We start from the raw sequence: 17,623 nt of genomic DNA, 5'->3' as shown, positions 1-17,623 counted from the left end.
TAAAAGAGAGGAGAGGAGAGGGGAAAAAGGGTGGATTGTCTTGTAGCTCACTTTATTACGTAATCAGAGCCAAACTGACTTTGAATGAGGTACCTATAAAAACCAGTTCTGGTACCAAAAAGACACACAGGGATCTTGAGAAACATGCAGACATGAGAGACATACACATAGCTCACCCTTCTGCTTCACCTCACCAAAGAATATGGCCATGTGTGATTCTACTGATCTGCACTGGGTTAAAACACAGAGAGGTACCACTACCAGTCTGAGGAAAACCCCACCCTTATTCCCTAGCACCCAGCAAAGGATTGTCTCACACACTCTGGAAATGGGGAAAGAGTAAATCAAACCCTTTAAGGACAACTTGCCCTCTCTTAGCAATGTTTTGGCCTCCAAGGCTCAGAAACCACTATAGCATGTCAGAATTAATCCAAATGAACCATTCTCACAGTAACTCACAGAAGGTTTGCATGCAGTAAATCAGCCAATTTTGGGCCTTATCTTCTACTCATTCCTCCCTCCTCCCCCTCACATGGGCAAATGGTGCCAGCCATTTGCCCTCAAAAATACAGTGTTATTAAATAATATGATATACTTACAGCCAGATACATAGCTGCATATATACTTAGTGCTGCTTCTTTGGATGGGAAAGTCTTTCTGGCTTTCATGATAAGGTCTGGATTTCCAGTACAGGCATGTACACCATTGATGAACTGTGTATACTGTTTACATCCAAGTGCTGTATAGTTGGGTTTACAAAGTGCAAGAAAATGGGGTGCAAGATTCCCTGTTACTACTTGTCCAGCATTTACAAAGATGTCCGTAGCAAACAGTCCAAATGCGTAAATTCCTAAAGAGGGAAACAGAGAGTTAAATTTCCTGACAATTTATAGTAATTATCACAGCAAAGTATCAGCTTCTTCCATTCAAGAACATGAAAAATCCTCCCATGTACTGTACCCTAAAGACCACGGCTCCAACTGGAGATGGTATTTTCCCACAAAACTGCAGCAGTAACACTGCAGTGTACCCACACACCTGATGTCTCTCCCATCTTTCACAGGAACACTCATCCCTTGTGCAAGCAGCCTGCTTCCCTAGGCCCCATAGCCATGCACATCCCCTGTCTGGGGTACCTGGCTTTACTGGTACCTAACTTTTGCCCATGTTCACTAAACACAAGTGACAGAGGGAAATGATTCACCCAATAAATCTGCTTGAAAACCAAGGTCAGACCCTGATGGATAAGTAACTTGGAAAGTCATAACACAAACTGGACAAACTTTTATTTTCCTTGCATCTGTAAAGAATCTAAAGTACTGAATAATTCAGTATCCCCATGCACCAGTTGTCTTCATCTGCCTGCTACTGGGTAAATCTCTATGCATGGCATATTAATCACAGTATCAACACAGTGAGCTGAAGATTTATATATTTGAGGAACTACTTATGCTAAGGAGTTTTTTAATCAGACATACCAGCAAAGCATTAAGCACATGTACTCATTCATTAGAATGTAAATGTATGTATCTGATTACTTAAAAGAAAACAGATTTCTGCTATAAAGAGGTCCCTCTATCCTTTTGTAAACAGAGAAAGAGCTCTGGAAATACATGCAAACACAGCAGCCTGACCAGCAGGCAAAGCCAGTGGGCACTTGTTCCAATTCCACCTGAGCTAGAGATTTCCTCCTGTATTTCCATGGGCAAATCACTGTACCTTTCCCATACTCTAATCCACTGTGAATATAGGGTGAGATCCGGCAAATCCCAATTTCATGGGGTGCTATGAGGAATTTAATGGATCAATATCACAGCAGACATAATTCCACAGAAACATGCATTCATTCAGGTCAGGTTTTTAACTTAGCAAAGCTAGAGGACCAAGGATTTCTGGGATCCTGGCTGGTCAGCAATGTCACACTGATGTTAATTCCTCCCAAGATGTCAGAATGTGGTGAGCAGCACATTGTGCCTGGCCATGTTACATCACAGGAGGGCCTTTCAGCCAGTCTCAAGGGTGTGCACTGCACAGCACAGGTGGACACATCACTCTGGAAGAGCGTAATGAGTAGCAATGCTTTGTCTGCTGGAACAGCAGAGACCTTTATTCACTCCTGCCACCTCTACCAAATTTTTTTTGCTTCTATGAGCTTCTATTTTTTTTGCTTCCCTATGAGGAAGGAAGGGACCACTTAGTGGGAATAAAACTCAGGCACTGATTACACAGAGAGGAACTGGAGTGGGAGGAGCTCCTCATCATCACTCCTGACCTCCTCCAGACCTATACAAGACAGTCTCCTTACTGGGAGCAATCACACTCCGGGAAGGGAGGCACAGTTGTTACACAAACACTGCGAATGCAGACTCAGCTGCACATGCCCTCCCTCCCCCTGAGACTGGGGTACACAACAGGATTAGCTGCCCCAAGGCTTCATTCCTCCAGCTGTTTCCTTCAGATGCAACCATGAGAGAGAAGCAAACAGGAGATTTGAGCCCTGCTATGGCATCCCTACATGCATTATAAATCAGCATCTGGAAATGATAATACACATTTTGAGTGGTGGGATTTCTCCCTCCAAATACGTTTAGAACAAACTAAGTAGAAAAGATGACATCTCATATCTACTAAAGTCAATGGGGGAGTTTCAGCCAAAACCAATGTAGCATAGATTTTGTACAATTTTCTGCTAGAGACTACAATACAATATCCAGGCTAAGAAAGCAGCTAAATCGGCTTGGCTTCAAACACATTTATATCCCAATGTCTTCAACTTTGGTGTGTGTGTGTTTACTACCAGCTATAGATATGGCACAAGGATATCACCTTCCTCCACTTCACCCCTGCTGGCTGTTTATTCCCCTAGTGGTCCCAGTTTTTTCTATTTTTACTGCTGTTTCTGCTATTGTTTCTTTAATCCAAACTTCCAAAAAGCTTCATTTGCTACCTAAAAGGAAAACAGCATCTGAGTTAAGACTGCACATGACATGTTAAATGGCTATCTAAATATTTTCCCCAGATCAAAATTAAGACATAATTGATCACTCTCACCATTCAGAAAATGAAAGCAGTAATTTTGCTCATACCAAGGAATCTGATGGTCCTGCGCACCAGTGGATTTATATAACAACAGTCTCCAGTTAATATTGTTTTCTCTTGGTTTTCAAAATCCTTTGTAGCTAACTGTAGACAAAAGACTGCAGTTTCTCCAACGATAATCTTAGGGGAGGAGAAAAAAAGGGAGAGAAATGGTGCATCAGATTACAGCAAGTAAAATACACTAATATTACAGAGACAGACATCTCATCTTAAAGAAACAAGACCAAACCAGCACAAAAGACAGCATAAGTGAATCAAGTTCTGTACATTAATCTTCTTATCAGGAAAATATGCCTTATGGCTTGCTTTACTTTATTTGCCTTAAAAGAGAATAAATTATTACAACGAGGATTTGTAGGCGACATAACATAACCTAGTTTTCAGGACAAGGGGAAAGAGAAAGAAATCTGTTAGTTCACGAACAACAGATCACATAATGCACAAGATCTGGACCAAAGTAAAGGCCTAATCTTGGAAGATGCTGAACATTTCAGTTCCCACATGACATTCCCTGACACTCAGCACTCTGCAGAGTTGAACTTTAAATTTTGGACTATGGTAGAGAGAAAGGGGGAAAAAAATCCTAACAGAGCTCCTGTTCACATCAGAGGTTTGGTTTGCCAGGAGGCACTTAACAGGGTTTGATTCACATTTTGCTAGCTAAATTTATCAAGTCTGGCTTTAGCTCTGCTCCTCATGCTTGAACGAAGTGTCACCACTGACATTTTAACATTAAGAACGGCCTGTTTCACATTCACTCCACCCCAAATAAAGTTCTCATGTCTATATATCATTCACCTTATGGCTGGCAAAAAACCATAAAAACCACCAAACGAGAAAAAATATATTTTGAATGTAAAACATTTTCTCTAGGTTATGTATTTACCTGTACAACAAAGCATGGACCTTTAATTTATTCACTACAATTATGGACAGACTCAAAAGCCAAAGGCAAGACTTAAGCAGATATCTATCTAAAGCTACGACACTGAAGCTTTATGGCAAGAATAATTGAAAAGCAGAGCAGAAGGGTCACTGACCACTGGATTCTAACCTGGGTTCACTGTGGGGCTTACAGGCAAGGCCCTTCCACTCCTCTACATGAAAAACATAAAGCTTATTGACAGGTAGAATGAAGACTACCAAAGTGAGATCTTAATACTCCACAAATGCAATCAATAATGCCATCAAATCTGATTAATAGCTGACATTTTTCTCAACCTTTGCCCTAACAAGAAAATATAAATATTTTCACATATCATAATAGGTGTGAGCAGTTCTACAAAATAAATAAAATAACCTGTGGGCACTAGCTCACGCACACATTTTCTTGTCAACAGGAAGGATGCAATTAATGACCTTCCTTAGTTGTTTGTAGATTATGCAGATACCCTTGGGCTAAATTGTGGAGCAAAGTGCTATTCATAAATAATGTGGCACAAGCAACAAAAATAACTCTGGAGGCAAGTATGTAAAAAGCAAAATTTAATTTGGTATCAAAACAGTCATTATCTATTACTTTAGACTGGCTTCAGATCCTAGTGGAGTTTTTAGATAAAAAAGAAATTTCAGTACCTGAACTAAAAAATATCCTCTCTCTATTGTGATGCAAGCAAATTTTCAGCCCAGTGAAGTAGAATTTCTTCGACTATAATTAGCAAATTATCAATATACATGAAAAATAATTCAACCTTGAATTCAAGATCATCCAAATTATGAGAAGGAGAAATCAACCCAGTGATCCCTATAGCTCTCATGAAAAAACATACCAAAAATACCAGTTTAAATGTGATTCATAAAGGTGAGAACAGAAACACTTATACTTTTACTGTGAGTCACAGTAATGCTTTTGTTTCCTCTCAAGGTCTAGGCAACCTGAATAGAGACAGATTCAGTCTTTAATTTTTTCTGCCAAACTCAACAGACTTCAGTAAAATTTTCACAGATTTTGAAATTCCAGGAAAAAGCAGAATTCACCACAAAGGAAGCATCTGTGAGATACAGTGCTCAACCTTTTACAAGAACACCAAGAGTGCCAGCAAGCTCAACTCTCCAGCTCTGAGCAGAGACTGAATCTGCTGATCTAAGAATAAAGATTCTGTTCTTGGCTGGTAGGGAAGCTGGGGTTAACTAAAGAGAGAACGGCTTGTTCAGTTACAGAAAAGGAGATCCTCACTTCCAACAATGTCTTCATCGGCTGTATCTAGATCTTTGCTGCTGCCAACAGCTTTTCCTTGTTACATTTCCTGTCTTTGATGGTGACCTGTATGAAGAAAACCCTCTGTTCCAAGAACAGCAGCATTCAAGTTCTTAGCTGAACAAGAATAAGGGTGGGCACGTAGGTACAAGGGTCAGAAGGATGTGGAATTCAGCTAAAAACAAAATTTCTGCTACAGAAGGCCTAGCGCTCTACTGTCAGAAGTAATAAGAGTCATTGAGCACACAAGGCATTCATCTCTATGCTTCCATGGATTCACTTTGATAGAATCCTTCTAGAATTTGGCAATAAATACAGGTTCTTTATTTTTCTGTACTGGCAGCTCAGCTAAAGCTGTTCTCCTTCCTCCATCCTTCAGCACAAGCACTGCTCATCTCAATAATCAGCCTATTGATGTTTCAGAAATGGAAGAAAAATCCTTTTCAATCTCAATAAATCCCAGGAGAAATTCTGCTTCCCAGTGCAATTCCTTCCCTTTCTTCTCTCCAGCATCACTGGCAATAATCAGCTCTACAGGGCAGAGGAAAAGGAGAACGATATGCCCCCTGTACTTTACAGCAATTTGCCTGCCAGGTATATTCCTGGAAGGAGCGATTTCTGTATTCCTGCTGGCACAGGAACCATCATTACCCCTTCCACTGCATATGCAAGTTGTAACCAGCCAACAAATGACATTTAATTCAACAGAATTACTTGTGTTCTTCTATAAGTCTTGGGGCAAAAAGCTTTTGGAATATTTTATTTGGCAGTTTCACTGCCAAAACTGGGAGTTAAAGATTACAATGGAGAATCTGAATGTTCCGACAACATAAACACCTGGACAAAACTACACAAGTTCAGGTATAGAAATATGATTGCAACAACAAATAGAGGGTATTAGAAGCATCTTTTATCTTATTCTAACAGGGTCATACTACTTTAGATCATTGTACTAATTTGCCACAGGTATGTATTAAAATTCTTAGCTCACAGATCTTTTAACAGTTGTTAAAAGCAGGGGAGGCCATCCTTCCATTTTGACATACAGCTACAGCATATATAGTATAAGAACAATTTTTATCCAAAGTCTAACAGTACAAAGTTCAGGCTCCCCAGTATTCTGAAGAACATATGTATAAACAACTTGCAGAGTCCTTAGATAAAAACACCAAGTATGTAAGTGTTGAAACAAGGAACACAACAATGATAATTTACTCTTATGGAAGCACATAAATATATTAGCCCAGCAAAAATTAAATTACAGTTGTTTTTGGAACCATCTCTATAGCAATTATATCCTGTCTGTGATGTGACAATCCATTTGACAGCCAGGAACAGAATTTGAGATGGGTGAGATCTAAAACTAATATTTCTTCTTGTTTCACCTCTTAACTCCATATCAATATATAAACTGATTGATTTTCATGGTGTATTTATACTAGTAATACATCATTTTGCATTTATTGCTATCCACCTAATACCTTTCCCTTTCTTTGTTTTCATCTCAGGATTCTTACAGCATTTTGCACACATTCCCTACACTGATTCCTTCCTCCCAAGTAAGTCCAGGATTTTTCTGTATTAGTCATTTTTCTGAATCCAGGCAAGCTGTGCCTAGTTTTAGCACTGCATGTCAATTTAAAAATCTAATTTGTCCTTCCATCCAGTATATTCTTAACTTGGTTCTAAATTCTCCATTCTTTTCAACTCAAAATGTCAAGCCTGACTCATTCCAAATATTAGAGCTAGAGAAGTTCTGACATTGTTGATTTTCCAGTAAACTGACTCCATAAACAAACTTCCCCTAGTGTCTCCTATGTTTTACAACAGCCAGCACCTATATAAATAAATAACCTTAAATCTGCACTTCTTAAAATACTAATGAGGTTTACTTTATGACCTACATTCTCATATATATCACATAAAGCCCTATAAAGCCCCAGGACTCCAGTGAGACTTAAATATTCATTTGCATTACAAGATATCCGAGGATACATTAATATGGTTAAACAAGATAAATCCTGAAATATAAGTTTGATAATCTCTATTTGGGATTGGGAAATAAATTTCTGTGTATACAGCCATAGACCTTTCCAGCTAACATCTACACAAATGTTCAAGAAATATTTCACACAGGCTAGGGAATGTCATAGAATACACGATTCCCTCTCTGCCAATTCTCAAGGTTATGCTGTAACTACAGCAACCACTCAGATAGATGAGTAACACTGAAAAGTGGTTACTGCATTAAAAAGACCACTAAATATTCATCCATGTGCTCAACTCGTCAAGTTAAGAAGAACATTTCACAATACTGTGCATTGTAATTTCTCTTCTGACTTAGTTTCATTCATTGTGTTTCTCCCATTTAGGTATGACTTGAACAGTAACCAAGACTTCTAGGAGACCATCTTCAAGAAATAACCTTGGGAGAATGAGCATCTCAGGCACCCCATAGCTCTGCTTTTCTCTCTAGAATGAACTTCCTCATTCTTCCTTATCAGGAAAGAAGGGAAGGTAGGAAATAGAGCCAAAAATTCTGGGAATTATTTACATATCTCTAAGAGAATTGTTATCAATTAAATTGCATGGCTTCCTTATTCATTTTGAGTTCCCACATAGTGTGGTGCAGATCTCTTCTAAAAATATGGCTTCTACATGCTTGGTTATTCCTGCTCTTTACCTTGTCTTTTTAACTTTTGAGACCATGGGCTACTCCTGGCCTATTTCCTATTTAAAAATGCCATCCATGTACCAATTATCATAGTGACCTCAGAGTTTGAGAAATCTTGGCCTTTAGTGATGCTGAAAGCTCCACTCTCCACTTGAAGCTAAAATGGTTGAGTGAGGTGACAGCCACGGCAGGAAAAGCAGCAACTGTGTTTCCAGCAGTAGCAATTTCAAGCTCATTATGCAGAGCTTTCCCTTGAGGCCATTTTCTTTGTGTTTTTCTTGTTCTCATTGCTTCTTGCTTGCTTAAACTGACAGCACATGCCCTGGTCAGTTTTCAGAGTAGTACATTTTCTATGGTAAAAAATGACCAGTAGTTTTGCAGAAAATGAAAAAAAATAAATCCTTGATAAATCTGTGTGGTATTGATTAAATACAAAATATCCTCTCGCATTCAGCATGGGGATATAGGACCATACTGCATAGAAGCTTCTGAAAGTCTACAGAAAAGATGTGAAAAGAAAATTGGTTTTCTAGAGAAAGAATTTGGAAAAAATACTCAGCCTTTTTGTGCCTCTCAATTTTTTTTTTTTTAAATATGTATTCCCCATATTTTTTAGAGAAAAATACTAAAATTTAATATATTTGGTCATGTCCATTTACAAAAGAAAAATAGCAGTAAAAGTTTACGTATCTAATAGTGAAATATTATCTGCTTTATTTACTTCTCTGTGGCAGAGTATGGCTATATGCTACTAAAGAGTAATTTTACTTTTGACGGGAACAAATACTCTTTATTGCCCTTTTTAATACATAGTAACATACTGAGTATGTCTACAATGGTAAAAGCTGCTCTCTTCAGGAAGAGTTTACTTGTACTTGAAAGCAAGAGGCACACAATAACCAAGCATTTATAAGCAGGAAGCCAGAAATGAACCACATGAGAACATAATCAGAGACATGGACAACTCCATCTTCCACCAAATTATCATCATTCATTACCATGAGAGGAAAAAAAAATTAAATATTTTGAAGTCTCTTAAGAGATTCCTTTTTTCCTTAACTGAGCAATTGATCATGTGTGCAAATGACATCTTCTCTGGAGCCCATCTGTGGTGTCCAACAGGCAAAACCTGCAGCTCTCCAGGCTATCAGGAAAGGCCAGGATGTGAGGAAAACACGCTCAGGAATGCCGGTGTGGCAGTCTGGGGACCAAGAAAGGGCCTGGCCCCTGGCTCTAAAACTATCTAAATGCTGGCACAAGTATTCTTGCTGAACACGTTGCAAGCGGTTGTAGATAAGAGACATTCATGAGAATTCTTGCCCATGCAGCAAGCTTTTCTAATTTTAAAAAATAACATAAAAAAATAGGGAAAAAATGTTCATCTAGGGAAAATCTCTACATCTAAAAAAAGTCCTAGTAAATGGTGAGGGGAAGAGAGAAAAATTAATTCAAAACTGCCTTCTAAAGGCATAAATTCACATTTCAAACTGTGAAGTTACTTAAGGCTCAAATACTCCAGATAAGGTTCTTATCATAGGAAATTCTTACGGTTTTTAAAGTGCCTTCATTTTCATTTTACAAAAATCAAGGATGCCATCATGCAGTTTCTGAACTCCACACTTTACAAACACACCTCCTTAGGAAAATGAGTTGTAAAATGGCCAGATACCACCTGATTTTAGTTTCCTGATCTCTGATTGATACCATGAAAAAGGTTGTTGTTAAATATAATTATTTCATGAAGGAATTTGAAAAATAATTCTACATCAAAATTCTTTATTTTTCTCAAGCACGTAACTTCAACCTTTAAAACACTGATATTTTGTGAAGGAAAAACAAAGTGTTCAAAGCTCTATGATTTATCTTCTCTATGAGAAGATGAATTTCATTTATGTTCATCTCTGGACTCGGCTGTATCAAATAAGTCTTCCACTGAACTTCAAGTGACACATGTGGAAAAGACTGTGGTTCTTCATGACCCAGCCTTGGTGAACCCCTTTGTTTCTTCACTGGCCAAGAAAACTGTACATTGTTCTTCTGCTGAGGCAGATGGGTGTCCTAACCCTTCTGTGCATATTGAAAATGTGATTCCCTGATAAACACAATACCAATGCATCTGACACCCATACCAGTGATCATATCCAACAGCAATGTTACTTTATACTTTAAGCCTTAGGTGATGTATGCAACTGCACTTTTCTACCCAGGATGAACATTCAACTGCAAAATTCAGCATGAAGGGGCTTTCATCCCTGTTTGAAAAAAAAAATCTGATCACATAAAAGGCACCTCTTAATGATTCTGGTCACAAAGTAGTGGTTTTACAGTCAGTATATGAATGTAGCCAACTGTTCTCAGAGGCTCAGAAGGAGAATATCTCTATTTCTCACTTTTCCCACTGTCTTACTTCTAGCTCACTTCTACTCAAGGCCAGATATGCTTTGCAGATATATTATTCCTGAGATCAGTTCAAGGAAAGCCACTTTCACTGAATTGCCATTGCCATCAAACAATGGAAAATGGAGGACCACACACTGGAACAGTATAAGTACCCTCTGTTTTAACAGAGCTATGAGAATAACATGCTGTAGAGAAGATTAATACCTGCAAGATTCAACAAAAATTGATTTCTGGACTTTTGTGGCAAAATATGTATGTTTACAAAACATACACACAACTGGCTTATTACTTATGTTTATTATTATCAACCAGTATTTGATTAATAATGATAAATTTATACAGACAGCTCAATAAAATAATTCTAATTTTTTTATTAAAAATGACCTTCAAAATAAAGCAGTTGTCTTTGTCATCACATAAGTAGCTCCACTCCTACTAACAATGGCCTCTGTATAAGCACCTCTTCCCTTACCATTACCTTAGGCTACAGTATAATTGCCAACAAATGAAATACATCCAGTTGAAATCAAAGGTAGCAACCCCACTAACTTCAACAGGAGCTGGATTAGTTGTGAAATCTATGGCACTCTAGGTTAAGAGCAATGCCTCATCCAAAGTCTGGAAATAGGTATTGGCTATGAATACTGTCCCAAGAAAATAATAAAACAAAACTAGGAAGACAATCCAATTTTACAGGGAAGCAGTACTAAATATTTGAGGAAGATGTTTAACAGGTCAGATAAATCAGAAAGATAAGTCAAAAAATGCAATACCCACTCCTGAACATGTTAGCTTATAAGTCATTCTTCTAATATACTTTGTCTTTACATTGTAAGCATTACTGCAAAGAATCCAGGTGTCACTAAAAGTGAGTTTAAAACACTTTAAAAACCCATGCATGGAAGTATTCAGTCTAAAACTATGTCTTATTCTGAGATGTCTCACATTAAGGTAACTTGCAAAATAAAACATAAAACCAGCAGTAAAACTACTCAGTAAGAAATCCTGACAGTATTAATCCATACTTCTAGTGCCTCTGAGAGCCAGGAAACAAGTGACCAAATAAAAGCTTTCAGGGAGAGAAAAGTAGAGACTGCACCTTGTACTTACACTTGAGTAACCCAGTCAAAGTGAATGACTCTACAGAAGTTAACTTTTGAAGCTTCACTGACCAGGTAGACTCATTATTCTCAGAAAGGTCACTAGAGATGCTAGTGATCAAGGAGAAAGGATTCAAAAGAAAAGAGGTCAGAAGTGTCTCTTCTAGCTTCACCTCAAACAACTAGCAAGTCCAGACACAAAACAATGTGTGGCCATTCCCATGCACCTCCTCCCTCAGACTTGAAAGCTGTAATCTCACAGTGTGCCATTATTTCTCCTTAAGAATGTTATTATAATAAATTAAGATACTGAAGTGATGTTTATTAGAAACATAATCTTAATGAAGTCATAGGATTGGGGGTAGAGGCCTGTTTATGAGCACCAGAAGCTTTAATACTTACTTGCCTCTGCTCTAAACAATGCAATGGGAATGAATTAGCCAGCAAGGTTTTTCACCAAACACTGCACAGCAGTAGCATATCCCATTTCTCTTTATTTGCAAAATGCACAAGTAGAAAGACCTTTTCAATAACAAAACTATATATTCTGCAGATCAAATATGGTGGATTTTCTTTATGGTGGGTTTCTCTATGGTCAGTTTTCTGCAAATATGATTTGCACCACTTCTGTCACTCTTTCAGCTCTGCTACACAATGTCTATTTTATTGCTCCTGCCACAAATCCAGATGGCTGCAGATGTGCAGCTGGCAACACTATGTTGTCTGACCCTGTTTAGAAGTTTACACAATGCAGTGCTTGAATTAAGAGGAAGTCCCAAGTGCCCTCATTGGCACAGCAGCCAATGAGCTGAAATAGGAGTAGCAAGAGTGGCAAATTTCAGCAAAAATTTCCTAGTACAGGAAATGCCTACAAGACAGAGGGGAGATTGTATACTTTGCTGTGAAGGCAGAAGAGCATAAAAACAGCTCTTTAAGGCATGCAATGGTATTCTGAAAACTAATTGCAAAGTCTATTGGCCAAAGTAAGCCCAGCTACTCTTCTTCAATATGTGACTGTATCTCTGTCCACTCATGAAATAGTGCATAATGATTCACCCTAACAAGGATCATCTCCTTCGCACAGATCTGTAAAATAATACTAAATATGCTGCTGGCTTTATCAAATATCTTGAAAAAAGCTCTCAAGTGGTGAGAGAAGTGTTTTAAGGATGAATGAGTCTATTTAAAATTTTTAGATCTTCTGAAGCTCTACTGACTGTCTTCAAGGCAGACTCTATAATAGCTGTTTTTTTGGTTCACTCTGTGAAGACAATAAAGGATATAATATAAAATACATAGTTATGTAAATGTACAGACATACGTTTTTAGCCAGTGTTCTGCAATGATAGGTGCTTGCACACACTCAGTGATAACAATTTAAGTATTCTGGTGTAAATGAATCAATTCTTAGAGCCATTACATTTTTGCCATTGGTGTTCAAGGTCGAAAGTACATATGAACTAAACCACAGATACAAGTCAACCATGTAAACATGAATTTTTCTGGCAACACATTGTGCATACACACTTGCATATGTAAACATACTTAGTTTTTCAAAGAAATAGTCTCTGCTTTCTGATTTCCCTCTAGTCCTAATCACACAACAATCACAATCAATTCAGAAACAGAAGAAATACTGAGTAAAACTGCAGTACCAGCTACTAAAATGAATGTGGTTCCAGAGAAAAATTCTATCAGCACCAACCATTCACACACAGCACTCCACCTCAGGAAAGCCTTGTGATTTCAAGTAGTACTGAAGCATGTGATTAAACTCCATCAACAGCAAGATAATTCATTAACAATACCAAGATAACAAATTAGCAATCCAGCTCTGGTATAACTGTTCACGCACAATCTCCCAGTGCTTTACACAGAAGCCTCATTTCACAACTACCATTTGACAGCTGGGCATTAACAGCTCCATGTCCATCCCGCCTGAGTGGGCAGATCCCTTCACCAAGGCAACGCTGACAGCTCACAGCCCAGCTCTGTACATTCATTCTGCCAGCTGCAGATGTCCCCAAACCACTGGCATGCCCCCCAAGGTCAATCTGCTTACAAACCTCATCTGCCTTTGCTAAATGCTCTGGAAAGAGTCCCCGTGACCGAGTGAAGCGCTGACTCCAGCCAGGCGCGAGCGCTTGGCAAAGAGGCCCACGCTAAGAGCCGGAACGTCCCCACGCCGCTCCCGTGGAACGCGCTCGTGGCCCCCAGCCTACGGCAGCAGCGGCTCCCCAGGCCTCCCCCCGGCCTCTCGGACTCGTGTCTGTGCACTTGGAGCGCACAGTGGCTGCAGCCTCAGGCCTGGCCTCACGGCTGGGCCCTGATACACCCCAACAGGGCCAAGGATGCTCCTCACAGGAACAGGAAAAGCAGAAACCGAGAAGTGGAGAGGCTCTGGACATCAGGCTCAATCGATGTAACTATGATCAAAGCACTATGAAGGATGTGCCGAAGCTTGGGCACGTGCACACGTGGCTCTGCATGGAGCTGACCTCATGCACAGAGCGGCACGTGCTAGGTCAGGCACCAGCTGCACTGGTGAGGCTCCTCTTTCCCAGCAGAGCTGAGAACATGGACAGCCTCTGCACCCGCTCTGTAAAACCCACAAAACTAACACATCCTGGGCTAAGTCTTGATTAAAGCAGGTCAAGTTCAAATACTTCACCTCGTGCTCCCCACAGGCTGCAAGTCCACGGCATTGGTTACTGCAGCTCAGCTGACCCATGATTAAGAAATCTGTCAGCATAATTAATTCAATCGTGTCTGAGCCCTAAATTGCTATAGACAGATCACAGAAATCCCTGTTACTATACAAAATAACTACACTGGGAAGCTGAGTTCCACTTGCTGATTCTAATATTCAATACTTGATTTATAAGGAGGCAAACTATACATTAATCAAAGAAATCCTCATAATATTACTCAAAATTCGAATGATAAAAAATAACTAGGACTGACCCTTTTTAGAGACAGTATGAAACCTACCAACCTAAAACAACAGGTGTTTCAATATGCTGTATAGAGAAAGTAAAAAATAAAATATAATAGCAGAATTCTGTTAGGCTGACTTCTGCTCTTGGTAGCTGCTTTTTTCTTAATCATTATTTAGAAAACTAAGAACTCTGAACGCTCTCATACATACTCTTTAACCTGACATGGATGAGAGGCAAGAAGTAATAACAGCAGAGAAAGAAAAATAGTATTTTTAAAACATAGCTATACTGCATTTATAATTGGCTGTACATTAGCAAGTGCCTATAATTAATGACATTTTCATATAAATATTCAATGTATAACAATTAGACAATGGATATTTATGATACATTTACACAATACATACGAAACTATAGATAACTGTATGTTGACCAGACTGGCAACCAGAAGTGGAATCCACAACCCGAGTTTCCATACTGTAGGGCCAGGAAGGTTTTCTATGGTACCTCACAGCCCAGGAAGTGGCATCCAAAATTAAGAGTCAGTTTTGGTTCTATATTGAACAATTTTTTACACTAATAGTAGATTATAAAAAGCCTTAATATATACAGTAATTTTTCTACTGCAGATTTCTTAGCACTTTACATTGAAAAGAAATATTTTCTGATCCACAGGTAAAGTGATCATAAGAAGTGATCTTTGCAAAGGCAGTTTGCCCATCAGAGATAGCAAATGTTAGAACTTCTGCTTTCCTAGTCACTGTCCAACACCATGTTCACTGAACTATGTGCAAACACAAAGGACTTTGTTTTCAATAGATATTCCTCCTTAAAACAGTATGTCTCATGTGCAACTTCTGAGTGCCAGAGATACGGGATATCCACTTCAGCTGGACTTTCTACTTGCAATCTTGCACTCTCTGAGGTTACCACATCTCTGCTAAATACAAATCATGTGTGATGAAAGCTGGGCCATCATGAACTTCAGTGGCTCTGAGGGATGCTGCAAGAGCATATAAAGCTTTTTAAACACCACTCTGCTTTTAAGGCTGAGAAGCACAGCTAAAGCTACTTAAAATTCTACTTTGGCTGTCATTTATTATGTATCATATGGACACCCATCTCCTCAATCCTGCATGATGTACAATGAGCAAGAATTGTTTAGTTGAAAAACTGATTATTACTTCAAGCCTACTATTTTAGATTACAAACAATGATACAAATTCCTTAATCGTGCAGGATTAGTTGGATTAACAATTTCTCACTTAAACATAAGTGCATCGTTTGTAGGACAAGCAGGCATTTAGCTGTTGCAAACAGAACCCTGCCTGCCTTGTTCACATCTGCTTGCCACTTTACTTCTAGAGAGCCCATCAAAGGATGAAGCATATGGCCTCGATATTGTTAGTGTTTGTAAATCACATGCATACTAAGCACAGCAGAAATACATTCAAGTGGAAGTACAAATATAACTTCTGCAGGCACCACTCATGTATGCCATCACACCACAACAGGAACACAGACAGATAAAGAAGAATTCCCAAGAAAACACACAGTGATTCTGAATTTTTAATTGTTTCTCCTGGTTATAGCTCTGTTGGATTAGGGGTTTAATGCTGAGATAAAACCTGAATCAGACTATCAAATCATGTATTTGTTTTTCTATGTGTCCCAACAGGCCAATACTGACATCTGCTACACAAAGTTACTGCAGACCTAACAGTGTGATTTATTTTTTTATTCTTCAGTAATGTCGCAAAGCAATTATCCATTCACATAGGAAGAGCATGAAATAAACTGTCCCTTAGCTTTTAACTCCTCCTGCATTCCATAAAAGGGCATTCCTCTTCTCAAAAAAAGTGGCTTCCTGAAGTCCCCAGCACTTGCATATTAAAAAAAACAAAACAAACAACAAATAAACAAAAAAAAAGTTTTATCTTTCCTACAAACACGTGGGAATGGAAGAAGAAACCTATCAAGGAAAGAAGTTGCAGCTGTGCACACAGGTTGAAACAGAGCTACGATAACAGGGACCAAATGAGTCCTACAACAATGTGATCACAGAGTGAACAAAGTATTTTGGCAATTCCACATTCATGCAAAGTTGTAACAGCTGAAAAATGTGCCAGCAAGAGAAAGGCACATAAAGCTAAAAAGCTTTAGCTTCTTGGTATATAACCTATTTCAATAATCCTGGAATTATTTTCTTTGATTAGCTAACTAGTTTATCAAATAAAACCATTTCCATTTGATTTCAGAGGCTGCTTAGTCTACCCAATTCATATGATTCAGGATTTAAAACTTTCTTCTTCTGTTGCTTTATCACTGTCTTATCAAAAACAGCATCATGAGTTGTTCAAATATCATAATAAAAGTTCACTGTTCTCAGAAAAAGAGCACTAGGGTAGACTGCATAGCTTGCTGAGCAATTCCTTAACTTTCTCAGTAAGTTGTACATAAAACTGAAAACTTGAATACCTTGCTATGTACCCTTGGGATTTTCTGCCCTGTAACACAGCTGCTGGCAACTGTTCATCCTTGCATTATTTATCAAGCTTCCCAATTCTCTTCTGGCAGAAATGACAAAACACTTTCATCTCCTTCAGGATGCACAGAGGTCACTTCTTCTTCGAGCAGTAGACCAGGAGAAAAGCCTGATCAAATCTTAGAATCATAAGATGGCCTCAGCTGGAAGGGACCCTTAAAGATCATTTGGTTCCCAGTCCTGCAGCTAGGTTGTTCAAAGCCCCATCAAACCTGGCCTTGAACCCTGTAGGGATGGGGAATCCAGTTTTCCTGGGCAATCTGTTCCAGTGTCACATCACCCTCACAGTGAAGAATTTCTTCCTAATGTCTGTTCTAAATCCACACCCTTTCAGTTTAAACCCTTGTGGTATCACTGTGAGCCCTTGTAAAAAGTCTCTCTCCAGCTTTCCTGTAGGCCCCCTTTATGTAGTGGAAGGTGTTCTAAGGTCCTTCCAAAGCCTTCTCTTCTCCAGGCTGAACAACCTCAGCTCTCTCACCCTGTGTTCACAGGAGACCTGCTCCAGCCCCTTGGTCTCCTTTGTGATCCTTCTCTGGACTCACTCCAGCAAGTCCACCTTATCCTTAGTTGGGGGCCCCAGAGCTGGATGCAGTACTCCAGTGGGGTCTCTTTAGTTTTTTCCAAGACTATCAAGGTGTCCACAGAAGCCAAAGTAACTTGGTACCAGCC

General features: G+C 39.0%; 1 protein-coding gene across 6 annotated transcripts in view; it reads right to left on the bottom strand.

Moving 5' to 3' along the window:
• PLPPR5 (phospholipid phosphatase related 5) overlaps nucleotides 1-17,623 on the bottom strand; it is a 141,362-nt gene that overhangs the window by 62,367 nt on the left and 61,372 nt on the right. For all 6 annotated transcript variants that reach the window (XR_015273738.1, XM_086841846.1, XM_086841844.1 and 3 more), the window contains 2 exons: nucleotides 3,087-3,219; nucleotides 600-850 (listed from right to left, as the gene is read on the bottom strand). Coding sequence is in view for 5 of the 6 variants with exons in the window: in XM_086841846.1 (XP_086697972.1) it covers nucleotides 600-850; nucleotides 3,087-3,219 (384 nt within the window). In the remaining variant the exon portion in view is untranslated. The remainder of the gene's footprint in view (nucleotides 1-599; nucleotides 851-3,086; nucleotides 3,220-17,623) is intronic.

Source organism: Cyanistes caeruleus, chromosome 9 (assembly GCF_971803275.1).
Source record: "Cyanistes caeruleus chromosome 9, bCyaCae1.hap1.1, whole genome shotgun sequence".
Classification (NCBI taxonomy): domain Eukaryota; kingdom Metazoa; phylum Chordata; class Aves; order Passeriformes; family Paridae; genus Cyanistes; species Cyanistes caeruleus.
This window is presented reverse-complemented; position numbering and strand designations above follow the sequence as displayed.